Below are 26642 nucleotides of genomic sequence, written 5' to 3'. Positions count from 1 at the left end.
CTATCATTCTAACACCTACATAATGTCTCTTTCCATGTCCACCATGTCGCATTCCCACTTCTATCTCGTTTCTAACCATTGATAGAAACTATCCCATGTAGCATAGTATTCTGTATCTCCTTTATCTTTTATTTTTAGCGTTAGTCTGTCCATTTCCACTAAGACTAGTTTCTTCCTTATCGTCTCCTCCTCTGAAGGGGTGTTTTCGCTCTTCCATTGCTGCGCATACTCAATTCTTGCTGTGGTCAGGCTGTGCAATATTAGGTATATTGTCCCTTTATCATAGCCATCTTGATATAATACCTAGTAAAAATAATTCTGGCTTAAACTATATATGTTGTCCTGTCATTTTTGCTAACCACATATGATGCATTTGTATCCAAAATTTCCTTGCCTTTATACAGGTCCACTCCATGTGGTAATAGGTGCCAGGTACTTGTTTACATTTCCAACAGCTTGGGGACATATTGCTACCCTGTTTCCCCGAAAATATGACCTCCCCGGATAATAAGCTGTTCTGACCCCCCCCCCTCGTCCCACACCAACGCACGCCGAGCCAAAGATACTTTAAGGAATTTATTAAAAGACAGACAGGTCCTTGGCAGCAAACCAGCCTGCCAAGCTAGCCACAAAAGTTCTCCAACATTAGTTAATGCGTTGACTCCTGCAAAAAGAGTGTGTGCACAAGCATTCCTTTTATAGTCTTGAGAGGAGCCTAATTACCACCAGCTGAGTGCAATTACCTCCTGTAACTGTGCAACTGTTCCTGACGCTTATTAGCTCTCCAGTGCCGGGCATCCAGGAACAACTCCCTTGGCTCCTCCCCACCGCTAACGTCCGGATCACACTCCCTTGGCTCTTCCCCACTGGTCCAAGGTTCAGGCGCCACCTGGTGGCCAACCAGTCTCTCTGCACCCTGCTCGGAGTCGGAACCCTGTCCAGGGTCCTCCACATCCTCCAGAGCCGACTCATAGGGCCCCTCGCTGTCGGAGTCTGGTGGCAGCTCCAACGGCTCCTGCTGGGCCTCAACACTAAGCCCTCCGTGAAAATATTGCAACACAGCAGCAGCCATGAGGTGACAACACTTGCCGCTTCCTACACCTCAAAAATAATAAGACCTCGCTGAAAATAAGGTCAATAGAAAATAATCCTATGAGTTAGGGCTGTTTTTCGCTCTCCGGAAGCTTCAGGGAAGCTGACAGGGCAACGCCTTGCGTGTCCTAACAAATGGCTCTGTGTGCCATTTGTTATACTGTACACTGAAGATGGCATTTAATTTTGTTGTACGGTGTGCAATGGAAATAAACTAAATTAAACTAAACTAGTCTGCTTCTTTTTAGTGATTTTGGCTAACATGAGCCTGAAACAGCCTCACCTCTGGCGGGACAAGCTGATGAGATGCTTGCGCGGCAAAAAGTAGAATCTTGGTAACTTCTGCAACAACAGAAAAGGGATAGTTTTAATGATGGACCAAGAAGTACAGTGAGTTCCTCAAACAGAAGGGCAGAATAAAATCATTAAGTTTATTGTTGAGGAATCTTGTTAAGGACAGTGGGCAACAACTGGCACTGGTTCTCCATATTTAATCATCTTTTCCCCCACACTGAAGACTGAGGTTTCAAAGGTTGAAAAAAATGACTTGAAGGTTCTGTCAACCACCCAGTCCCCCTTGGGAAGTGAGATAGCAGAATCTAAATTTGATGGATAAATCAAAATAAACGGAAGTTTTGGGCCTCCAAAGGGACTTGCCATTTTTCAGTAGTCTGACTTCCTCCCAAAAAGTTAAATAATAACTTTTTTAATACTTTGCAATCCAGATTTTTTTAAATTGGCAAGTGAGTATCTGCCTTTATCTCTTGTATGTATCTTCTCTCAAAATCAAGGCTGTCACCAAAATAAAATAGAAATTGTCAGAGAAAGAAGGTTTTCTTTGCGGGGAGTCTGTTTCTTCCTTCTGTGAAGGCCTGGTTAGAAAAAATACCAAATATTTACTATATATATATATATACTCCAAATATTTTTTGGAGTATAAGACACACCTTTTTCCCTTAAAAAGAGGGTGAAAATCTGGGTGTGTCTTATACACTGAATACAGCATTTTTGGCCTCCTGAAACAATTTGCAAAAATGGCCATGCATAGCCTTTAGGAGGTTTCCAGAGTGCTCCTGGAGGCTGGGGAGGGCAAAAATGAGCAAAAAATGGGCCATTTTTTTGTTCGTTTTTGCCCCCCCCCCCCCCAGCAGCATGCTATAAGCCTTCCTAAAGGTTATGCATGCCCTTTTCTTGACAAGAAATGGGCTCGTTTTCGCAAAAAATGGTCTGTTTTTTGCTCGTTTGTGGGGGGGGGGGAGGCCCCAGGAGCACTCTTCAAGCCTTCTAAAGGCTATGCATGCCCTTTTCTTTTGACCAAAAATAGGTCCGTTTTCTCAAAAAACGGGCTGTTTTGGGAGGTCTGCAGAGAGCAAAACCTTTTTAAAAAAATTTGCCTCTTCAAAATCTTGGTGCATCTTATACTCCTGTGCGTCTTATACTCGGGAAAATACAGTATATTGAATTGATGCCACTTACCTCTTTGGTGGGGTTGAAGAAATCGCTGCATGAAAGGATAAAAGTTGAAGAGGAAAAGCTATGGAAACATAAAAAGTTGTCAAAGAGGTCAGCTATGAATGAAATGGGACTACGGAGTAAAAAACAGGGTAACTTAGTCATTAAATAAATGGTTCTAAGTTGACCACCACCTGTATTTAGGAACACATATCTGGCCCAAATTCTGATGATTACAATGGCAGTGAAAAGAGTGAATTATGACCATTTCTCACTCTTATGACTGTTGCCGCATCTCCATGGTCATATGATCAAAATCTGGATACTTGGCCACTGGTTCCCATTTATGACGGTTGAAGAGTCATGTGATCCCATTTTGCGACCTTCTCACACGCGGAGTCGGTGGGGAAGCCAGATTCACTTAACAACCGTGCTACTAACTTAAAAACTGCAGCGATTCACTTAACAACGGTGGCAAGAAAGGTCGTAAAATGGAGCGAAGCGCCCTTAGCAACTGTCTCGCTTAGCCACAGACATTTTGGGCTCCGTAAGTCGAGAACTACCCGGACTCTTGATCAGTGGCCACAAAAGTTGGAAGCCCATTTCCCTTTTCTGCCTCAAAAGTGAAACAGAGGGATGGAAGAAAGGGAAATAACTCAGAATGTCGACTGTACCTCGTGAATCCCAACTAGCCTCGAAATCAGATCCATCAGCATCATCTTCACTTCAAACCTCTCCTTTGAGGATTCCAGATTCTTTAAAAGTTTCTCTGCAAAGTCTGAAATGAACAAAACCTTGATGAAGAAAGGCATGTGGCGGGGGGAGCTGTGTCCCGATGGGCTCAAAATTAAAGTGTTTTTTCTTTGTGAGAAAACTAGGCTGCGCCCCACGGATGCTGTGAAGTTTCGTGCCTGATTAAAACACCTTGATGTAGGTGTGCTTAACAACTAATTTCCACAGCACGACCAAACTATCTAGTAAGGCTGAATTACTATCATTCCTCTCATCTTTCCTATCGCCTATCTCCTCGTCTTCTTTTAAACCTTGGTTGCTTGTATCTTACGATTTTGATTGTTTCATTTAGTATCCTAGTATGACTTATGTTGATTATTTAGTATCCTATCTCTTAAGTGTTGTATCTTATGATTTATGATGAATGTATTTTTACGACTATGATAGTGATTTATCGCTTATTGCTTGTATATGCACAGAGAACTTCTGCATGGGGGACAAATTTTGTTGTGTGTCCAAATCACACTTGGTCAATACAGAATTCCATTCTATTCCATATCTTCTTTCTGTTCTGTTCCACATTTTTTATTCCATTCTATTCCATTCCACATTTTCTATTCTATTCCACATTTTCTGTTCTATTCCATTCCACATTTTCTATTCTATTCCACATTTTCTGTTCTATTCAATTATATTCAATTCTATTCCACATTTTCCATTATATTCCATTCCACATTTTCTATTCCATTCCACATTTTCTATTCCATTCCACATTTTCTGTTCTATTCTACTCCACATTTTCTAGTCTTATTCCATTCCACATTTTCTATTCTATTCCACATTTTCTATCATATTCCATTCCACATTTTCTATTCCATTCTATTCCATTCCACATTTTCTATTCTATTTCACATTTTCTATTCTATTCCATTCCACATTTTCTATTCTATTCCATATTTTCTATTCTATTCCATTCCACATTTTCTATTCTATTCCATATTTTCTATTCTATTCCATTCCACATTTTCTATTCTATTCCACATTTTCTATTCTATTCCATTCCACATTTTCTATTCTATTCCATTCCACATTTTCTATTCCATTCCTTTCCATTCTATTCTCTCTATATTGTTGACTATTCCTGAAGCCGGTTTTGTATGGTGTGACTGGAGACCCCTGCGTTTCAAGGTACAGGGAGAATCTGCAACTGAAGATCATGTCTTCACATCCAAAGACTAACCAGGACTGACCCCGTTCAGCTTCCCAAAGACAATAAGGTAAGTCAAAAGCTCCTTCGTGCAAAGATTGATCTAAAATCCAATGAACTTGCCTTGGGGATCATGGATCAAATGGATTGCTGAGAAGTTGAACACTTCGGGTTTCTTCTTTTTCTTGTGTTTCTGGCAGAGAAGGAAACAGACGTGTTCAGTAAAGAATTAAGAGCAATAACTACGTTTCATTAGCCTCTGAATTAACTGTCTCCTGGGACAAAGTGATACAGATGGAAAGAATCAGCCTGCAATATCTAGCTACCGGGAAATGTTTGCTGTAGACCTGCTGAAAATCCACGTCTTAGCTTAAAATCTATCTTGGTGTTGTGGCTGGCCGCTGAGTTGGACAGTGAGGAGGTTGGGGAGGAACGTGGGCCAGTCCTGGGGGCTGAGGAAAGCTCAGACGAGGGCTCTGCATGGGAGGCAGAGAGGGGAGCAAGACAGCAGTGAGGCAAAGGAACAGCTGGAGCCTATTCCCAGTGTGCGCATGCGCAGAGGCGCCAGAAGAAAAGAACAGCTCAGAAATCAGGGTCAACTTGGGAGTAAGGCCACAGGTGGACGGTGAATGGCCCCCTCCCAGAGGAAATAATAGAGGAGCAAAAGGGGAGTGGAGTTTGCAGGAGACAATTAGTTCGCTTAATTGGTTCGTGACTCTCCGAGACTCTTTGCCAAGTTTTGCAGAGATCGGCCTGGCAGCTCTCCAAGCCAGATAAGGTCTGTGACCGTAAATCCTCCCTTGAAAGACTTTGCCGCCAGAAGAGCAGCTAAGAAATCGGGGTTGACTCAGGAGTAAAGCCACACCTTGGAGGTGATTGGCCCCTCCCATAGGAAAAAAAAGAGGAGGAGTGGGCTTTTGCAGGAAACAATTCGTTCCTTCGGTCGTTTCAAGTAGTTATCTGGCAGATCTCCAAGCGAGATAAGGTTCGTGTTGATAAACATTCCTCGGAAAGAACTGTTTGTTAAGGCTTGCTGACTGTGAATGAAAGGAATTCACCGATGTAAATAAAAGGGATTTTGCCGTGACCAAGTCTCTGCTTCATGCTTTTTAAGGAAGCCCGAGTCAGAACACTGGAGTCCATGAAAGTGAAGTGCAATAAGAACATCCTGTGTATTGTGACCATTTCCCAGATCATTAATCGTCAGTTCACAAGAGACCTCCCACAAATACACTGAAACCAAGATGCAATAGCAATAGCACTTAAGACTTATATACCGCTTCACAGTGCTTTACAGCCCTCTCTAAGCGGTTTACAGAGTCAGCCTCTTGCCCCCAACAATCTGGGTGCTCATTTTACCCACCTCGGAAGGATGGAGTCAACCTTGAGGCAGTGGGAATCGAACTGCTGGCAGCTGGCAGTCAGCAGAAGTAGCCTGCATTCTAACCACTGCGCCCCCCCCCGCTCACATAGGTAGATCTCAACTTACGACTGGTCGCTTAGCGACCACTTAAAAGACTTACCTGGGAGATATTTATGATCCAGATTTGAAATTATGACAATCACAGCCCCTCCCTGGCTCATTTAACCCACTATGAGTGCTCAGCATTTATGGCTATTTGCTGAATCCGACAGTCACATAACCGTGTTTTACTATGGTTTGCAAAAAAACTGGCATTTACTTTGGATATATAATTATATATATATTAATATATATTAATATTCTGGCAAAACCATATCCATGGCAAACCACTGATTCACTTAAGGACCACTGCATTTTTTTTTTCCAAAATCAGGTTTAGGTTTATTACATTTAGATGCTGCCCTTCTCCCAAGGACTCAGGGCGGCGTACAACATTAAAAGAAACACATAATACAAAAGTTAAAAAAAAAATTAAATAGAATATCCCAAACAAACCCAATTAGAATTGACAATAACATTTTTTTTTAAAAAAAATCGAATTAAAATTAACAATGATCAATCATTTATTTTGTTTTGTTCAGGCCAGGCTGGCTTGCTGGAAAAGCCAACTTTTTAGGGCGCGTCGAAAGGACTGGAGGTCGGGGATTATGCAAAGCTCCGGGGGCAGCTCATTCCAGAGGGAAGGCACTCCCACAGAGAAGGCTCTCCTCCTGGGGGTCACTAGCCGACACTGTCTGGCCAACGGCACCCTGAGGAGGCCAACTCTGTGGGATCGCACTGGACGGTGGGAGGCTACCGGTGGCAGTAGGCGGTCTCGCAGGTACCCTGGGCCTAAGCCATGGAGCGCTTTAAAGGTCATTATTAGTACCTTGAATCGCACCCGGAAGACAACCGGCAATCGGTGCAGGCCGCCTAAAATCAGGCCAGTTACATGACTGATTACAAGCTCCACTACAATAATATTTTGAGGATTATCTATATTAGGAGAGGCATAGAAAACAGGTTGCAGGATATGTCTAGATCTCCCCAGCTATGAAGGTCTACCAAGCCACACTACTCACTTTTAAAACGCGCATAGCTTTCTCTAGTTTCTTCTTGTTCTTCGTGGTTTTCTTTCCTGTGGCGTACCGTACCATCAAGTCTCTTGCTGAGGGACCTTCATCCTTGAAAAATAAATATTGTACGAAAGAAAAATGTAAGAGTCAGTACAGCGTTGCATAAGGAAAACGCAAAATACCACTCTTTATCAAATTCTATCCCCCTAGGTCAGGGGCCAGCAATCTGTGGCTCCGGAGCTGCATGTGGCTCTTTCATCCCTCTGCTGCGGTTCCCTGTCACTGATCAGTGCCACAATTTTCAGAGGAGCTTCCGGTTCAAGGGGAGGGTTGGAAGCACAGTGCGCCAGGAGGAAACTACGGCAAAGGTGGGTTTTCCGGTCGGCTACACAATTGACAGGGCTTTCGGTTAGGGTGGGTAGAGGAAAAAGGATGCCACACTAGGAGGAGAATCTATCGTGGGGGAACTGGACTTCTGGTCTGCTCCAGAATTAAAGGGGTGTGTGTGTTCCGGTTAGGAGCTTTGTGGCTCTTTTGAGAGTTTAAGGTTGCCCTGGGTGTATAGACGTAAGGTCATTTTGTACACTTTCTTCTACACATTCTTGATCATTCTTGTTGGCAATGCACAGTGAAGTTGTTGTGGGATTGAAAATAAAGACACTTTGGCAACGACAAATTAAATAAAAATTCAGAGACAAAATGACCATAGCATCTTTTGCATCTGACATTGTCCATGGATATTAAGGTAAAGGTTGACACACATATGTGCTAGTCGTTCCCGACTCTAAGGGGAGGCGCTCATCTCCGTTTCAAAGCCCAAAGAGCCAGCGCTGTCCGAAGACGTCTCCGTGGTCGTGTGGCCAGCATGACTAAACACCGAAGGTGCATGGAACGCTGTTACCTTCCCACCAAAGGTGGTCCTTATTTTTCTACTTGCATTTTTTGCATGCTTTCGAACTGCTAGGTTGGCAGAAGCTGGGAGGAGTCATGGGAGCTCCCTCTGTTACGCGGCGCTAGGGATTCGAACAGCTGAACTGCCGGCCTTTCTGATAGACAAACTCAGTGTCTTAGCTGCTGAGCCATCGCGTCTATGTGGATATTACTCTGTTTTTAATGGAGGGGAAATCAAAGAGGTGGTACAGCCCAGACATCAGCTGTGGTAGCGGTGGTACAGTCCAGGGTAATTCTCATCTTTTGAGAATTGGGCCCGAGGCATGTAGCTAAATTATTATTCTGGATTCCAGGTGCACTGACCTCCGATTCTGAATCACTGCCTTTCTTTCCATCCTCATCTTTTCCAAGGAAAAACGTCAAGCCAGCCACTTGGATCTACAGAGTCATGTGAGAACAAAAGCAATTTCTTAAAAAAACACCCAACTCCTTGAGCCAAACAAGTTTCATACGCTGCTGAACTAATGAAGTCAGAAATATCATTTACGCCCCCCAACCCTCCAATTGGGAAAGGGGTTCAGGCGAATTTCGACTTACGACCACAACTGAGCCCAACATTCACAGTCGCTAAGTGAAACATTTGTTTAATGCATCATTGCAACTGTTATGTTAGTGACCTGGTTGTTAAGTGAGTCTGGCTTTCCCACTGACTTTGCTCGTCAGAAGGTCACAAATTGGGATCCCGCAACCGTCATAATATAGGAACCTGTTGCCAAGCATCTGAATTTTGATCACATGACCACGGAGAGGTTGCAACGGTTTTAAAGTGTCAAAAAGAGGCATAAGTTATTGGTTGTTTTTTTTTCAGTTTTCCATTGCAGCTTTGAACATGTCAGCAAATGAACGGTTGTAAGTTGAGGACTACCTGTGCTTGGACCAAAATGCTTATTTTACCTTGGTGACTTTGGAAAAACAAGCCAGCGTGATGACATTCACAGTTCTGGCATCATTCCTGTTAAAAAAAAAAAAAGGATACTTTACAACAGAGAGTGAGAAATTACCATATTTTTCAGAGTATAAGTCACACCTTTTTCTCTCAAAAAAGAGGCTGAAAATCTGGGTGCGTCTTATACACTGAATACAGCACCTTTTGCCTCCCGAAACCCTGCCCCCTTCACCAAAATGGCCATGGAGAACCTTTAGGAGGCTTCCAGAGTCCTCCTGGCAGCTGGGGAGGGCAGAAATGAGTGAGAAATGGGCCAATTTTTGCTCAATTTTGCCCCCCCAGCCCCCAGGAGCACTCTATAAGCCTCCTAAAGGCTATGTATGCACTTTTTTTGACAAAAAATGGGCCAGTTTTTGCGAAAAACAGGCCGTTTTGGGGAGGTCTGCAGAGTGCAAAACCTTTTTTTTAAAAATTTGCATCTTCAAAATCTTGGTGCGTCTTATACTCTGAAAAATATGGTAAATACCATGTTTCCCCGAAAATAAGTCCAGGTCTTCCCCCCCGCCCCCACTCTAAAAGAGGCATTAGTTCTTACTTGAAGCACTAAAGAGATGTATAATAAAATGAGGATTATATAAACTTGATAAATGTGATAGAGATTAACAATGTGTAAACTGGATTAATATAAATGAAATTTAGTTAAATTTGTTTATATATAATAGAGAAATGTTTAGATAGAACAAGAAAGATAGAGATGAAGATAGAGATAAAGATGAAGAGTTAGGCATTTTTTGAATATATATTGTATTTTTCGGAGTATAAGACTCACAAAGGTTTGCAGAGGCAAATTTTAAAAAAAGTTTTTGCACTCTGCAAACCTCCCGAAAATGGGCACGTCTTTTCTTTTCCCCCCAAAAAGGGCATGAATAGCCTTTAGGAGGCTTGTAGAGTGCTCCTGGGGGGTGGGGGGGAGGGAGCAAAAAACAGTCCAATTTTTTTGTCAAAAAAAGTGCATGGATAGCCTTTAGGAGGCTTATAGAGTGCTCCTGGGGTCAAAATTGAGCAAAAAAATGGGCCGTTTTTTGCTCATTTCTGCCCTCCCCAGCTCCCAGGAGCTCTCCGAAAGCCTCTTAAAGGCTCTGCATGGCCATTTTGGTGAAGGGGGCAGGGTTTCGGGAGGCAAAAAAAATGCTGTATTCAGTGTATAAGACGCACCCAGATTTCCAGCCTCTTTTTTGAGGGAAAAAGATGCGTCTTATATTCCGAAAACTAAAGTACGTTTGCACAATATAATAAGGATCACTTATATTGGAGAAATGTGATAAGAGATTGCTAATATTGTTATTGTGAATTGGATTAAGATGAATGATACCCAGAACCAACTCTGTTCACACACAATATAAATGTATCACTTAAATATCTATAATTATATCTATCTATTTTTTTTAAAAAGTGGGCTGGCAGGGCAAGGCAGGTATTAGGGTGTGGGAGGCAAGGTTGCGATTGCCTTGAGGTAAGTGGATGCAGAGTACGTGGGGCAGCTTCACCCCCCCCATCCCCACCGTAGCTTTTTACCTGTGTGCCTCGCCCCACCTTATGCCACTAGGTACAACGGAATGGATGGGTTCTTTACTAGGGCTTATTTTGGGGGGTGGGGCTTATATTCGTTGCACGTATACAAACCAAGACAGGACTTATTTTCAGGATAGGTATTATTTTTTGGGGGAAACACAGTATATGTGTTTTGGTTTTACTCGGATATTTCACCATTGTTCCTGCCGCCTGTAGACCATAAATCTTGACTGTGCATGGCAACCTACCAGATGTTCCTCCTGTACAGCTCAACCATCACATCCAGTGAAATCTTGGCTGCGGTTGGGTTGCTGTCTTGAAGCATGGTGTACATGAAATTCTGAAGCATCTACAGAACAAAAAAAAAAAGAACACATCATTTTTGAGGAAGCGTTTCTTGGAGCTTTCCAACTTTTAAAGCCGATGGATCGAGCCGAAAACTTACAGTGTTCATTTTGTTGTTCTTGTGTTTGGCGTTGACGTTCTTGATGTCGGTAACGATGTGGGTGTATAATGTCTGTCGAAATGAGAGAACTAAATTTCAGTACGAATAACTATAAATCTTTGAGAAAAGTGAACAAAGTAAAAGCAGAGATGCCATGATGGAACAGTCTGAGATAGGTAAGGTCACTTTTCCGCGTGTGCAATGGCACACATGAAAATGAAAGAATCACACCCATATACCAGGGGTGGGTTCCTGCCAGTTCTAACCTCTTCTATAGAAGAGGTTCCACAAATCTACAGTGCCGGTTCCAGCTCCCTCCCCCTGCCCATCCACACATCATCAAGATGAAGAGCGAGAGGAGGAATTCTGGGAGTTGAAGTCCACAAGTCTTAAAGCTGTCAAGTTTGAACACCCCTGGAGGTTTTTTCCCCTAAAGGGTTAGGGGTGCAAGGGTCTTGTAACTTGACAGCTTTAAGACTTGCACACTTCAATGCCAGAGTTCCTGAGCCAACATGACTGGAGGAGGAATTCTGGGAGTTGAAGTCCACAAGTCTTAAAGCTGTCAAGTTTGAACACCCCTGGAGGTTTTTTTCCCTAAAGGGTTAGGGGTGCAAGAGTCTTGTAACTTGACAGCTTTAAGACTTGCACACTTCAATGCCAGAGTTCCTGAGCCAACATGACTGGAGGAGGAATTCTGGGAGTTGAAGTCCACAAGTCTTAAAGCTGTCAAGTTTGAACACCCCTGGGTTTTTTTCCCCTAAAGGATTAGGGGTGCAAGGGTCTTGTAACTTGACAGCTTTAAGACTTGCATGCTTCAATGCCAGAGTTCCTGAGCCAACATGACTGGAGGAGGAATTCTGGGAGTTGAAGTCCACAAGTCTTAAAGCTATCAAGTTTGAACACCCTTGGGCTTTTTTTTTTCTAAAGGGTTAGGGGTGCAAGGATCTTGTAACTTGACAGTTACAGTTGACAGTATATATATGGAATTTTGCAGAACGTGGTTAAGAGACTAAATGCAAGCGTGTTTTTTTTAAATGTTATCCCGTGTCTTGCTCATTTTTAGTTCTTTTTCTCATGGCTTCTATTGCTTCTAATTCTGGGATGGATTCTGCAATATTCCCATCAACATGTCTCAGGCACAAAAAGGCAAAGGAGGTTATCCGATAACTTACACTATTGAAATTAAATCGTTCATCATTTCCTCAGTCTTGAAAGGAAATGCTCAATGTGTTGTGGCTTCTACTTCTTTTTTAGTTAACATTTTAAAATAAAATTGGCAAGGGTTTTTTTTATTTTCACGTCAGTCCAGCTACTCACTTTTCGTAAAAATTTATCATGGCAACGAAGGAGCTCAAAGAAGAGTTCCAACAAGCTTGTGGGATTAATCAGGTTCTTGTTTCGTAGCAAGATAAGAGCTCTGCAAAACGTCTGCAAAAAAGGAGAAAGGAATTACTCAAGAATGGCCATACTGAAGGGGTGATTGCAACACAAATACTAAAGCAACCAATGTATACTGTTCTTTCATCTCATTTTTTTCATCTTGCTATTTTTTTAAAATAGGACTTAAACTTACCGTATTTTTCAGATGATAAGACACAGTTTTTTGTCACCCAAAAGGGGGTGAAAATGTCTGTGCGTCTTATAGATCAAATATTGCCGAAGCTCGCCCACTGGACGCCTCTGCACGACCCATTTTCCGGCATTTTTCCGGCCTGTTTTTAAGGCTTTTTCGGCCCATTTTGGAGGCTTTTCTTGGGCCATTTTTGAGGCTTTGGGGCCTGTTTTTTGAGGATTTTTTCAACCTATTTTTCCGGCTTTTCTATTCCATATTTTGTAAGTCGAGGACTGCTGTGGCTCGTCAGCGGCCAGGGGAGTTGGCAGTGGATTCGGACAGTGAGGAGGTTGGGGAGGAGCATGGGCCAGTCCTGGAGTCTGGGGAAGGCTCTGAGGAGGGCTCTGTGTCGGAGGCAGAGAGAGGGACAGAGCCATCCAACAGTTATCAGCTGCCTTCGGAGTCAGACATCAGTGAGGCAGATGAACAGCTGGAGCCTGTTCCCAGTGCGCGCATGCACAGATGAAGGGAACAGCTAAAGAACAGGGGTCGACTTGGGAGTAAGGCCACAGGTGGACGATGAATGGCCCCTCCCAGAGGAAATAAAAGAGGAGCAAAAGGGGAGTGGAGTTTGCAGGAGGCAATTAGTTCACTTAATTGGTTCATGATTCTCTGAGGCTCCTTGCCAGGTTTTGCAGAAATCGGCCTGGCAGCTCTCCAAGCCAGATAAGGTCTGTGACTGTAAATCCTCCCTCGAAAGACTTTGCAGGATGTGAATGAGCAGAATTCACAGTCAATTAATAAAAAGGGTTTTTGTTGGGACAAGGAGTTTGCTTCATGCTCTTGGGAAGCCTAAGTCAGAACACTGCTTTGTCACAACATATGGCCATAATTTGCAAGCTCCATAACTGTCATAAGTTGAGGACTACCTGTAATGTCCTAGGAGGCCAAGGGAGAAGCCAACTGAATCTTTTCCTAATACTTTCTCCTTTTCCTCGGTTCAAGGCATGCTTTGGCCCCTTTTAGGTTTGTAACAGTTTTTGAATTTTTTTTTCCAAGTTAGGCTGTTAGCTTGAGCATGGCAATTTGGTTGTAAATACTTTGTCACCATTCAAGAAGACATTGATGGTGACAACCTCAAATGGCGACGAAACGTTTGCAACCAAATTGCCATGCTCGGACCTCAAATCACCAGCCTAAATACCATCCCAAGCTACCAATATTCAAACACATTTCAATTTTGTTCCAATGTCACCTCCATGATTTCCTACAAGCTGAGCTCAGGTAACCATGAAGCAGAAATTGAGTTTTTTCAAGTTCTTTTTCACCTTCTCTTAAGAACAAAATATGATATAAATCTATCAGCATGGCAGCGTGAGACATACCAGTCTTATCTATTCCAAAACATTGGCGCCACTCTCTTAAAACAAGAAACTAAAGCAATGCTGAACAAAGTTGTCCACCCCCCCCAACAACGATCAAACATCTGGACTGCAGATGCTCACCATCCGAAGATCTGGATCCAGGACCGTGTGACAATAGGATAACAATTCCTTCAACTGTTGCGGAAAGTCTTCTAGATATTTTGGGTAGCAATGGGCAACCTGTTTCAAAAAACAAAAGAAATCTAAGTAAAATGATTCCCACATCATTTCCCACTCCTGCATCTCGTCTGATCATTCCCCTAAATAGCATCTCTTTCCTTCGTCCAAGGTCATCCACACATTCAGTTCCAATAGGTGGAACTCACCCATTCAATACACAGAATATCTAAATTCTTGTAAGATTTTTGACACATGAACTCTCAGCTTTGAGGTCATGGGAACCTTGGGAAGATTTGGGGATCTAATGACATTCCACCTTAAAAACTGGTGGTGGTGGGGACGCTGCTTAATTCCTGCCCCAAAGGGAAATGCCTCTTAATAGCTTAACCTCACGTTCTCAAGTCCCACATATAATATTGAAACCAAAATGGAATGGAATAGAATTGGAAGGGACCTTGGAGGTCTTCTAGTCCAACCCCCTGCCTAGGCAGGAAACCCTACACCACTTCAGACAAATGGTTGTCCAATCTCTTCTTAAAAACTTCCAGTGTTGGCGCATTCGCAACTTCTGGAGGCAAGTTGTTCCACTGATTAATTGTTCTAACTGTCAGGAAGTTTTCCCTAATCTGGCATTCTCTGGAAATACTGGATATCAGTTCCATTATTTGCACTACCAACATGGAGATTTTCCCCTACAGAGGCTATCAATAGGATACCAGTAAGAGAGGACACTTTCTCTCTACATAGCAATTTCCATTTTATATGCATGAATGCATAATTCAAAGTGTATTACAGGGTTGAGTAATAGCTTGGGGAAAGTATATCAGAGGACAGAACACTAGGTCTGAGGTTGCTCTTTAAAGCACCTATGTCACTTCCCAGGATTGTGAAGCTATCTTCTGTAACATGACTCAGTAAAGATTAAGTTGCTTTAAAAAGCTACAGCGGGTAATACATTCATGCTCCCACCCACCACTCCAAATCATCATTTTGGAATTAAATCTGACGAATTGCACTCCTTGCTATGTAACTTCTAATCCATATGCTACGGTTTTTTCCCCCCATCACAGTATCCTTGCATCTCTAGTGTGATGAGAATTTTCTAAGAAAACATTGTTAAAGCCACATTCAAAAATGACTCACCCAAAACAAACTTCTAAATCATTTTAGCTCCATTTATTAGAAATGTCCATTTATTAGAAATGTCAGAAGTGATTATTCTCACTTGTTTACATTTAGAACCATCCATTAGAATTATTGGAAGGAAAATCCTTAGCATTTTTATTCTGTTAATAATTTGATTTTTCTCCCCTTCAATAAGAGAAGCTTAATCTAATTCAAAGGTCTCCAAACTTGGGAACTTTTAAGGCTTGTGGACATCAATTTCCAGAATTCGTGCTGGCTGGAAACTTCTGGGAGTTGAAGCCCAAAAGTCTTAAATTTGTCAAGTTTGAAGATCCCTGATCTAATTCAAGCAAAATTCATTCATTCATTCATTCATTCATTCATTCATTCTCCCTCTCCCCTCTCTCACTCACACAAACGCATTATATAAAGACAAACAATACACATTTTACCTGAGACAAGAACATCACCAATTCACCCAGTTCTTTATTGGGCTTTGCTGGCTGAAGTTTGAATATTTCCACATTGGATTTATAATGGCGATACTGTTGAAGGAACTAGAAAAAATTCAAACAAGAAAAAAATATTACTTCTATTGTTGTTCAAGCTAAATATCATATCTGAACTTCAGCTGGGAGCAAGGATGGAGAAGGATCCTCAACAAAACAAATAAGAACGTTCTATTCGAAAGGAAGGGTGGGATTGTAGGATTTACTAGGGATCGCAAATTTCCTGAGTCTGCAAACAAAACTTTTTAGCATTTTATGCTACCCAAAGGAGTAAGGGTGGGCAAGGATAGTTGATGCGCAAAATACACTTATTGCAAAGCCTCTCAACTATCAAACGACAACCCGGCCTTCACGTGGTGCCCCCCGTTCCCACCAATCAGGCTCTGTCGACCCTTGGGACTGGCGTCCCCTTGGGTATATCCAGCCTAAACAGCTTCCATGGATCGCCGTACCGAAAACAGTGGCGTCAAATTTCCATGGAAGTCGCCTATACCCACGATGGGTGAAGAGGCGTCAAGTCAAGTCAAGTCAAGTCAAGTCAAGTCAAGGAGTAAGGTGACACACAACCAATTGTAACTGTCCTATCAAATGACTGGATCACATCTTGCATAATTCCTTTCATTACACTCCTATCAAATTACAAGAGGTAGAGGAATCGTTGTTTTAAAATTCAACGAAATATTTTAGGGCAAAATCCAGGCAGTCCTCGATTTACCAACACAATCGAGTCCAAAATGTATGTTCCAAATGGGACACTTGCTGAGCGAGTTCTGCCCCAATTTACGACCTTGCTTGCCACAGTTGTTAAGTGAACCACCGCCGTTCTTAAATTAGTAACACGGTCGTTAAGTGAGTCTGCCTCCCCCCCAATGGATTTTGCTTGTCAGATGGTTGCAAAAGGGGATCACGTAACCCCGGGACACTGTGGTAATTACGAGTTGCCGAATTTGGATCACGTGACCATGGGGATGCTGCAAAGGTCGTAACGGTGAAACACGGTCATAACTTAAGCCACATTTTTCATTGTCGTTGTAACTTCAGTCAGTAAACGAAATGTAATTCGGGGGTTATCCGTGTATACTCTGAGGCACCTTTTCCGTTGCTATTTTCGGCTACAACACTGACACCCCACAGAAATAACAAAATCAAAGCAATGGAGGGGACTTTAGAGGTCCTCTAGTCCAACCCCCTTGAACAGAAACTACCCAGGACCCCTTTTCAGGCTGTCTTCCCTTATCCGGGCTACAATTCCTCACCTCCTCGGTATATGACGGCGGATCCCGCTTGATCAAGTTCTGCAACTGCGGCAGGTTGAACGGCAGCTTGTTGTTATGGCGAGCGGCCATGACGGCGGACGGAGAAGTCACTTCTGCACCGGCAACGTGGGGCCTTCGCTGGGCGGCGCCATGTTAAGTCACGCGGCTACGGTAGCCGCGAAGTGCCTTTTGTCCTTAAAACGCGAGAGCGCCTCAGGTGCAGTACTGTGGCAAAAACAGCGGAGGCGCCTTTGCCTTGCTTCGATTTGCAGCTCCCGGAATTTTCCCAGCCGGCGCAAGGAACTCTGGGAGTTGGAGTTCCAGCTTATCTAGCGGGCTTTGAAATCAGAGCAGCGCTTCTCTATCCCAGCAATAGAATAGAGTGGAATGGAATGGAAGAGTGGAATGGAATGGAAGATATATGTTAAAATTAAATATGCATATTGAAAAGGAATTATAAATACCATCAACATAAAATGAAGCTTGCTCAGAAGCTGAAATACACCAAGTAAATGAGATGGAGAGAGTGAAGTAGAGAGAGGGAAGGGAAGGAGAGGGATAGGAGAGAGGGGAAGAGGGGAAGAGGAGGACAGAAATAAGGAGTGGAAAGGGGAGAGAGGAGAAGGAGAGAAGAAGGGGAAGTAGAGAAGGGAAGGATGACAGAGGGAAGAAAGGAGGTAGGGAGGGGGAGGAGAGAGGGAGAAGAAAGTGATGGATAAGGTACAAATATGGTGTATGGAGAGCAGAAGAGTCAATAATTGTTTTTGGGAGTTGATGGTAAAATGAATTGATGTTAACATTTAATAATACAATATGATGTTGGCTACGTAATAGTATACATGTGGTTGTATGTTATGAAAATGAAAAAAAAACTTTATATACAAAATAAACCTTCTTTCCAAGAAACTTCCATGAATCCAGTGTCTTTTTCCACACTTGGAACTGAACCCAGCTGGACATGTCTTCCAACAATTGAATACATCAGTTTTGTGACAGCTCCTCGGGTTCTGGATTTGCCAGACATACCTCGCTCCCTCAACCGGTCATTGCTCAGAAAATTTAAATACCAGAGCAAAGAAGGAAGTTCCTTACATGGAGTGATGTAAAGAGAGAGATGAGTAACTGGAGAAGGGGAAGTTTTTGATATAGGAGGAAGGAACTGATTGTAATGTATATAATGTATTGTAATGTGTTTGTTGTGCATTTGCCACTGCCCAGTATCTGCTAGCTGTTATTGCTTTTTGGTGAAGAATAAAGATCTTCATCCACGCATCTGCCTATTTTCTGGAACTCGTTTTCTCGGAAACGAGTTTGGCAAGGAATAAAATATTCCAACAATGAATGTTCCAGTTGGAGCTTTGGCTTCCAGAGTCAATTTGGAAAGGAAAACGTTTAGCTGGGCTTTTGTAAAAGGGAAATCAAAACATTGCTTTTGATATTTGAAGAATGCCATAAAACAAGTCTGTGCTTTTGTCATCTTTTATTGAATAATTTATATTTTCTTAGGTAAACAGTTATTTCCTCTACCCTTAATTTACATTATTTGCTTTAAAACATTAACAGACATATGTTTACCAGTCATCCTGATATTAGTTTCATTTTTCCTGAGTACAACTAACAAGTTACATTTTCACATATAGCTATCTGCAACAGTTCAAGAACTGATCAAATGTATATTACATCATCTCCAATACGAATACACCTATTCCATCTATATGAAAATACATTGAACAGAAGCAAATCTTTAGAACTGACTTATGAGAAAATAGTTTTTTCCTGTGCTAGATAAAATTAGAGCTGAATTCTTCTACAGATTTCTTGGAGTGTCGAGACTAATTTTAAATTCCCACACAATGTGGGATGAAAAATATAAAATGGTATTATTAATTTTGGCAGATTGAAAGAGTTAGATATGCAGGCATATCTAAAGTCTTGAGAATATATCGTAGTGGATTCCTTGCACATTTTTATATTTTATATATTTTAAAGCACTTCAACAAGACTGAGGAACTTTATTCAGAAAAGCTATATTCCCCTTCAGTAACGCTATAATCCACTTGCAGACATTTCATTGCTTGCTGAATCATATCTGCAATGTTACCAGCTGGGATTTCTCCATTGTAAAATATATTAATATCTGTTACATATCATTACAGGTACCATTTACATTACATGTCATGGGTGAGCTACCCTATTAAATTAGTTAGTCATCTGCAAGACTGGCCTGTTGTCCGGAAGAAAGAGGAGTGATACTGTGATCTCATTCCAGCTTAATCTTTGGTTATTTCTGCGGCAAATTGAATTCATTTGTGCAGGTGTTCACTCTGCAGATGTGATTCTTACCACACATTCAAAACAATAAAACAATGTCGATGAAACATAAAGAACCAATAAAGGATGCTGACAAAATAAATCAAAGATTATCAGCAGGCCAACCACAATGCTTAAGTCGTTTCACCAGTAAAATCCCACGCTGTGGAACTCATCCAGGTCTTCAGGCTGTGTAGAGGTTTCCATGCCAATCTAACCTCTATGGGTAGAGTGTTCGTATTATAACATTGTTAATTGCAATTTTCAGCTATGAACATTTGCAACTGCCAGGGGGAAAAAAATGACTCGCAGGACTTCTGCAGCCCAAGAAGTGCAACCTTGAGCTATATATTTTCTCTATCTTCAAAATGTAGATTCAAAGGTCCTTGGATACCTAAAATTAATTGCATGGCTTTTTGGAACTCACCAATAGCGATTAAAGTTTTTTTTTTTAAGACAAAACCTGGAGCCTACATACTTTCTTTGATTCTGATTTTAGGTTCACAATTGGCTTGGTTCACTAATCATGAACGATGGCTTAAATACACAATTGGGTGGGATCATGCTACATATACATTGGATAAATAAAAAAAACACATACTTAGCCCAGATTAAACCCGCCACTTGGTGTGATGTGCAAGCCGAGTGGGAGACCTACAGGACTCTCCCAAACAGACTGGCTTCAAACACTTGTTTAACCATCATTTGGTTCATACAACACAGTTTGGCTATATTTAAACTAAGCTAAGTCATTGGGCTAACAAAGTCCAGCAAATTGTATGACGCCTTAGCTTGTATATTATGTACAAAAATATGTGGCTTTGGAAAAAAAAATGCACACACAGAACAATCCAGCAGACTTCCACCAACTTTCATCCTCTTTGGCTGAGGCCATTTTGTTCCTGAGGCATGCATGGGACATCCAACGGAGACCATCACCCCCTTGCCTGGATGAAATTACTGAGGTCTTATTGGTATTCTTCTTGATTGGAGTGTCTTCCCTAGATTTGAAGAACAAAATGGAAGAGGTGAAAATAGCTTTCCTGGAAGGACCATTAATTTCAGCCAAAATACAGGTGCTGCAGAAGAATCCCACTACCGGTTTGGCCGAACCTAGCCAATTCTGGCCAAACCGAAATAGCTTTTGTGTTTAGCCTTCAAGTCTCAGGACTAATAGTTGCCTTTCACATAACCTTCTAGACTCAGCTACTTTTAAAATTGGGTAGGTGAATGCAAAGTGTTAATCGGAATGTCCTGAATTGTGGAAACTCAGAAAAAATAGCAATAGCAATAGCAGTTAGACTTATATACCGCTTCATAGAGCTTTCAGCCCTCTCTAAGCGGTTTACAGAGTCAGCATATTGCCACAGTCTGGGTCCTCATTTCACCCACCTAGGAAGGATGGAAGGCTGAGTCAACCTTGAGCTGGTGAGATTTGAACCGCCGAACTGCAGATAGCAGTCAGCTGAAGTGGCCTGCAGTACTGCACTCTAACCACTGTGCCACCTCGGCTTCAAAAATTAATTTGGTAACTACTTTAAATGATGTTAGGGAAGCCTTACTGCTCACATTAACTATTGCAACCAGAGAGCGATATAAAAGTATAAAATATAAGTATCAATGTAAAAGATAAAATGCCTCCACTCCAAATAGCTGAAACCACCTATGTTTTGCTACGCTTGATCTTAGCCAAAAGCAGAGGTGGGTTGTTCCCAGTTCGGTCTGGTTCGGCCAAACTGGTAGTGGGATTCAGGTCTTGGTCGCAGAACCAGTAGTGAGCCAGGCCTGACACGCCCCCGAATCAGTTCCCTTGCTGCCGCCGGGCCGCCGCCATTTTGGTTTGGTTTGGTTTAGTGACTTCGCATGCGCGGTTCACTGTAAATTGTTCTGTGCATGCGCGAAGAACAATTTACATTGAACAGTGCACACAGAGTGTGTATTTGGCACACACATGGGTTGCGAACCAGTAGTAAAACCAAGAGCAGCCCACCCCTGGCCAAAAGACCAAGAATCAATTGTGAATATTGTGAATTCAATTGTGAATTTTCATCTGCAGGATGTTATGTGGCTATCTTAAAATCTAACCGGAAAGCCATATTGTTTAGAAATATGTATAAAATGTATAAAATTTACCTGCAGATGAAAATCCTAAGATTAGAGTGGCAGCAGCCAAATTTTTAACTATGGCTAGGAAAGCAAGTCTACTCTGTTATATTGATTAAATATTTTGCTTCTTAAACGTTTTACTTTGCAAGTTTGCAAGTTTAATAGCATTTATATGCCGCCCAATCCCGTAGGACTCCGGGCGGCTTACAGTACAGAATAAATAAATAAAACATAAAATAAAATAGAGGGAAAGAAAAGATAGATTTAAAAAACACACCATGCACTCCGTTCTAAATCGGGCTGGACCGTATTTTGGGGTCAACAGCCCCAGGCCTGCCGGAACAGCCAGGTTTTAATGGCTTTCCGGAAGGCCGAGAGAGTGGGAAGGGTCCGGATCTCTGCGGGTAGATCATTCCACAGGGCCGGGGCAGCTACAGAGAAAGACCTCCCCCGAGTAGTTGCCGACCGGCATTGCCCGGTCGACGGTACCCGAAGGAGGTCCAGCCTGTGAGATCTTATGGGTCGTTGGGAGGTATGTGGCAGGAGGCGATCCCGCAGATATCCAGGTCCTAAGCCGTGTACTTGTTAAACTGCTTCATCCGTGCCGAGTTCAGATTGTGTTTGTAACCTGCTTTTGGTCCCTTCAACTTTAATTAAAATTGATTACAACTTTGCAATAAAACAACTTACATTTGTTATACATTGTCTGCACTTGTTTTGAAGTTGGGTCTAGGCACTGCTGACTTCCTCGTTTCAATGTCACTCTTGAAAAGAAGGAAACAAAGTCCTTATTTATTACACCTACAGGTAGTTAACAGTTTAAACAACCCTTCATCAATGGCGTTCAAAGTTACAACTGGTCCTCCCTCTTGTGTCCATCAGAGCATTCCAACAATTACATAATCAAAATCTGGGCACTTGGCAACCAGCATTTATATCTGGGAAGTGGTGCAGTGGCCTAGAAGGGGAATCCTCGCCTCGCAATCAGGATTTCGATCCTAGGCAGAGGCAAATATTTCTCTCCCTGAACACACGGAGAATGTATCTGCTGAACAAAACTCCACATTGGCAACAGGAAGGGCATCTGGCCATTAAACACTCTGCTAGCTCCATTCCCTTGGCCAGACTCTACCCCACAAGGGATTATAAGGTCGTCAAAAGATGGTGAGGATTTATATATGATGGTTGCATCATTCCATTGCATGCAAATGCTATTTGCAACCTTCCCAGCTGACTCCCCCCCCCCAAATCACAGAGAGGGATCGAAATAGAATAGAATAGAACCACAGAGTTGGAAGGGATCTTGGAGGTCTTCTAGTCCAACCCACTGCTCAGGCAGGAAACCCTACACCAATTCAGACAAACGGTTGTCCAATCTCTTCTTAAAAACCTCCAGTGTTGGAGCATTCACAATTTCTGGAGGCAAGTTGTTCCACTGATTAATTGTTCTAACTGTCAGGAAATTCCTCCTTAGTCCTAAATTGCTTCTCTCCTTGATTAGTTTCCACCCATTGCTTCTTGTCCTGCCCTCAGGTGCTTTGGAGAATAGCTTGACTCCCTCTTCTTTCTGGCAGCCCCTGAGATATTGGAACACTGCTATCATGTCCCCCATAGTCTTTCTTTTCCTTAAACTAGACCTACCCAGTTCCTGCAACCGTTCTTCATATGTTTTAGCCTCCAATCCCCTAATCCTCTTTGTTGCTCTTCTCTGTACTCTTTCTAGAGTCTCCACATCTTTTTTTACATCGTGGCCACCAAAACTGAATGCAGGATTCCAAGCATGGCGTTACCAAGGCCTTATAAAGTGGTATTAACACAATTAACACAATTGGGGTCCTACTTTGCAGATTACTTATATATTTCCATCCCAAACGTTGTGCATTCTTTGATTCCCACATTAAGGGAATCAAAGCAGCCGAGAGAAAGCCGCCGTCTGTCTATGGCAAGAATATTCTTAAATCAGAATTTTCTGGATTTCCCCCCCCCTCTCCTCTCCTCTCTACCCGCTTCGCTCTGGAGAGCATTCAGTACTTACATATATTCAAGCGTGTTGCAGAACGAGTTAGCGGGGAGGACATCAAATTTGGTCACGAATCTCGGCGGTATTGCTTTGGAAGATAAGGATTGGCATCGACAGCTGCTCCTCTGACCAGTCACTATGCCTAGACACAAAAGGGCAAAAAAAGGCAAGAGAATGGTGATTGCAAATCCCAGCGGACATTTTTTTTTTAACATAGAAAGTTTTTATTTTTCCATTTTCATAGCATATAATCACATGTATACTATTACATAGTCAATATCATGTTGTATTATTAAGTAATTACATCAATTCATCTTACCATCAATTACCAAAGAAGAAAAAAAGAAAAACCGAGTTACTGGCACTTCTGCTCTCCATATACCATATTTATACCTTATCCGACACTTTCTTCCCCCTCTCTCCTCCCCCTTTCTACATCCTGTCTTCCCTCCATCCTTTTCTACTCTACTTCCCCTACTTTTCTCCTTCTTCTCTCTCCCCTTACCACTCCTCCTTATACACCTCATCTTCCCCCTTCACCCTCTCTCCTATCCCTCTCTTCCTATCTTTCTTCTCTCCTCTGCTTCCCACTCTTCCTCTAATTCACTTGGTGCATTTCAGCTTCTGAGCAGACTCCCTTTCGTGTTGATGGTATTTATAATTCCATTTCAATATACATAAAAAAGAAAAAATAGCAGTATACATGTACAATCATAATACCTTAAAATCCAACACCCCTCCTCCAACTTAGTAAACTCCACTCTTTCCCCCCCTCCCCCCCAACCCCCCCAACCTGTCTTCCCAGAACCAATACAAGGTATAAATCTTTAACAAAAACAGTTTAAAATATACTTAAAGAGAAAGTAGAAAATTAATAACATCTTTGAATTGAGCTTAGCTCCTCCTTGCTAGGCTAACTATAAACAATTTGTATCATTTCTGATCTTAATCATAAGCTATCTGAAATTTCCTAGACCCATATTTATTTTGAATGTAGTCAATCCATTTTTTCCAGTCTCGTTTATATCTCTCGTTTGAATAGTCCTTAAGATATGCAGTTATTTTAGCCATCTCTGCTAAGTTTGTGATTTTCAATGTCCATTCTTGGATAGTAGACAAATCTTCGTTCTTCCAGTGTTGCGCCAGGCAAGAGAATGGTGATTGCATATCCCAGCGGACATTTTGAAACGCATCTACGGATCGTCCTCGACCACAATTGAGCCCTTGATTTTTGGGGCAAAGCGTTAGACATTCATTAAGCGAGGTTTTGCCCCATTTTACAACCTTCCTTCCTTGCTTTTTTTTTTTTTTGCCTTTGTTAAATGAGTCACCACCCTTGTTCGATTAGTAATACAGTCGTTCAACGAATCTGGCTTCCCCGTCGACTTTGCTTGTGACAAGATTGCAAACGGGGATGACGTAACTCCGGGACACAGCAAACCGTGTCACAAATATGAGTCAGTGACCAAGAATGGAGAGTCCCATTTGAATTGGCTTTGGGATTGTGTGGGGAAGAAGAAGCCACTTATGGATTGCAAAGCAGCACAAATCGCTTTTGCACAGTTGCAAAATGGCCAGGGCAGTCTTAACAGCATTATGGGCCCCGGGCAGAGCAGATTAATGGGGTCCCCTACGATAAAGACTCACAGGAATAAAAATGTAAATGGTTGATAAAATTAAGCATATATTTATCAAGCTGTCAATTGTTTAACAACACTGTCAAACAATTTACTAAGACTGTATGACTATGATTGTTCTCTTCCTTCCTAGTGTCCATCTCTTCCCACTTACTACTATAACCACGTTGCTTGTATATTTCAATTGATATTGCTTTTATTTGCTTCCTAATACGATTTCATAGTTTATTAGTAACCTTGACTATCGCTAAGTGTTGTATCCTTTTATTATTGATGCATGTATTTTATTCTCCTTATGTACACTGAGAGCATATGCACCAAAGACATAATTCCTTGTGCATCCAATCACACTTGGCCAATAAATAATTCTATTCTATTCTATTCTATTCTATTCTATATCCTATTCTGTGCTGTGCTGTTCCTATTCTATTTTCTATGCTATATTACGCTGTGCTGTGCTGTTCTATTCTATTCTATTTTCTATTCTATTTTCTATTCTAGTCTATATTCTATTCTGTGCTGTTCCTATTCTATTTTCTATGCTATGCTATGCTAAGTTATGCTGTGCTGTGCTCTTCTATTCTATTTTCTATTCTATATTCTATTCTATTCTATTTTCTATTCTGTTCTATTCTATATTCTATTCTGTGCTGTTCCTATTCTATTTTCTATGCTATGCTATGCTGAGATATGCTGTGCTGTGCTGTTCTATTCTATTCTATTTTCTATTCTATTCTATTTTATTCTATTCTCTATTCTGTGCTGTTCCTGTTCTATTTTCTATGCTATGCTATGCTAAATTATGCTGTGCTGTGCTGTTCTATTCTATTCTATTTTCTATTCTATTCTATTTTCTATTCTATTCTATAGTCTATTCTATTCTATTCTATAGTCTATTCTATTCTATTCTATTCTATATTCTATTCTGTGTCGTTCCTATTCTATTTTCTATGCTATGCTATGCTAAGTTATGCTGTGCTGTTCTATTCTATTCTATTCTATTTTCTATTCTATGCTCTGCTCTGCTGAGCTGTGTTACTCTACTCTATTCTACTCTACTCCATTCCATTCTATTCTAAGTGTTAATTTCTATTAATGCATGCTAGTATTAATAAAAAAGTGCAGTAAAATGTAATAAATATGTTGCTGTATTCGTATGATATAAGATGCATTGAAGGGTTAAAATACACAGATTACTATACGTCCCCAATGCAGGTGCCCATCATGTGTTAAGACAGCCCTGCAAATGATCTCAAAATCTAGAAATCCACACTGAAGCAAAAATTGCCCTGAAAAACCCATTCGTTATTTCCTGTTGCAAGACTAAAAATAACACATTTTAAAGATCTTAAGTAACCAGTGCCTTTCTTTTCCCTTAGTGGCTTTATCAACGCTAACAGTGAAAAGTTGCAATCTAGACTTGCTCTGAGCTTTTGCAAAATAATTCAACTGACCAGTGTTTCTAAACCTTGGGATTTTAAGATGGGTGGACTTCAACTCCCAGAATCCTCCCAGCTGGCTGGGGAATTCTGGGAGTTGATATCCACCCATCTTAAAGTCACCAAGGTTGAGAAACACCGCAACATGCAATAGAAATGAATGCAAATTAATTTCCAGAAATGAAGAAATTAATTCACATTCTAAGATACACAAGATCAGTCCCTCCAAATGCTGCAATTCTTCCTTACCTTCGATTCCCATTGCAAGCAGGAGGACCAAAGCAAGAGAAATAGCACAGATGTTCTTCATGGTGATGAGAATTCTTGAC

The 26642-nt window shown here is 41.7% G+C and overlaps 2 protein-coding genes across 2 annotated transcripts in view; both read right to left on the bottom strand.

Annotated features, from left to right (window-relative positions):
- SDAD1 (SDA1 domain containing 1) overlaps nucleotides 1-16966 on the bottom strand; it is a 31631-nt gene extending 14665 nt beyond the window's left edge. Inside the window, exons 1-13 of the mRNA XM_032224577.1 lie at nucleotides 16802-16966; nucleotides 15489-15593; nucleotides 13873-13971; nucleotides 12133-12243; nucleotides 10816-10887; nucleotides 10619-10719; nucleotides 8807-8864; nucleotides 8216-8290; nucleotides 6968-7069; nucleotides 4607-4676; nucleotides 3219-3322; nucleotides 2569-2626; nucleotides 1376-1434 (exon numbers count right to left, since the gene is read on the bottom strand). Coding sequence (XP_032080468.1) covers nucleotides 1376-1434; nucleotides 2569-2626; nucleotides 3219-3322; nucleotides 4607-4676; nucleotides 6968-7069; nucleotides 8216-8290; nucleotides 8807-8864; nucleotides 10619-10719; nucleotides 10816-10887; nucleotides 12133-12243; nucleotides 13873-13971; nucleotides 15489-15593; nucleotides 16802-16891 — 1104 coding nt within the window. The 5' untranslated portion in view covers nucleotides 16892-16966. The remainder of the gene's footprint in view (nucleotides 1-1375; nucleotides 1435-2568; nucleotides 2627-3218; nucleotides 3323-4606; nucleotides 4677-6967; nucleotides 7070-8215; nucleotides 8291-8806; nucleotides 8865-10618; nucleotides 10720-10815; nucleotides 10888-12132; nucleotides 12244-13872; nucleotides 13972-15488; nucleotides 15594-16801) is intronic.
- A 1375-nt stretch (nucleotides 16967-18341) lies between these two features.
- On the bottom strand, nucleotides 18342-26642 carry CXCL10 (C-X-C motif chemokine ligand 10). Its single transcript, XM_032224249.1, has 4 exons — nucleotides 26563-26642; nucleotides 23253-23379; nucleotides 21908-21981; nucleotides 18342-20112 (listed from the first exon to the last, which is right to left on the bottom strand). The coding sequence occupies exons 1-4, from the start codon at nucleotides 26621-26623 to the stop codon at nucleotides 20069-20071; spliced, it is 306 nt and encodes a 101-aa protein (XP_032080140.1). The 5' UTR covers nucleotides 26624-26642; the 3' UTR covers nucleotides 18342-20068.

This window comes from Thamnophis elegans, chromosome 9 (genome assembly GCF_009769535.1).
Source record: "Thamnophis elegans isolate rThaEle1 chromosome 9, rThaEle1.pri, whole genome shotgun sequence".
In the NCBI taxonomy this organism is placed as follows: domain Eukaryota; kingdom Metazoa; phylum Chordata; class Lepidosauria; order Squamata; family Colubridae; genus Thamnophis; species Thamnophis elegans.
The sequence above is the reverse complement of the archived record's forward strand: the minus strand, read 5'-3'. Positions and strand labels throughout refer to the sequence as shown.

Bases quoted from the DNA above. Each gene is read 5' to 3' on its own strand.
- CXCL10 (XM_032224249.1), bottom strand. From the start codon at position 26,623: ATGAAGAACATCTGTGCTATTTCTCTTGCTTTGGTCCTCCTGCTTGCA. The intron at 23,380-26,562 runs GTAAGGAAGAAT...TTTTGTGTCTAG, and splicing joins GCTTGCAATGGGAATCGAAG to GCATAGTGACTGGTCAGAGG. The intron at 20,113-21,907 runs GTAAGTTGTTTT...CTTCAAATCTAG, and splicing joins GCAGACAATGTATAACAAAT to GGAAGACACTCCAATCAAGA.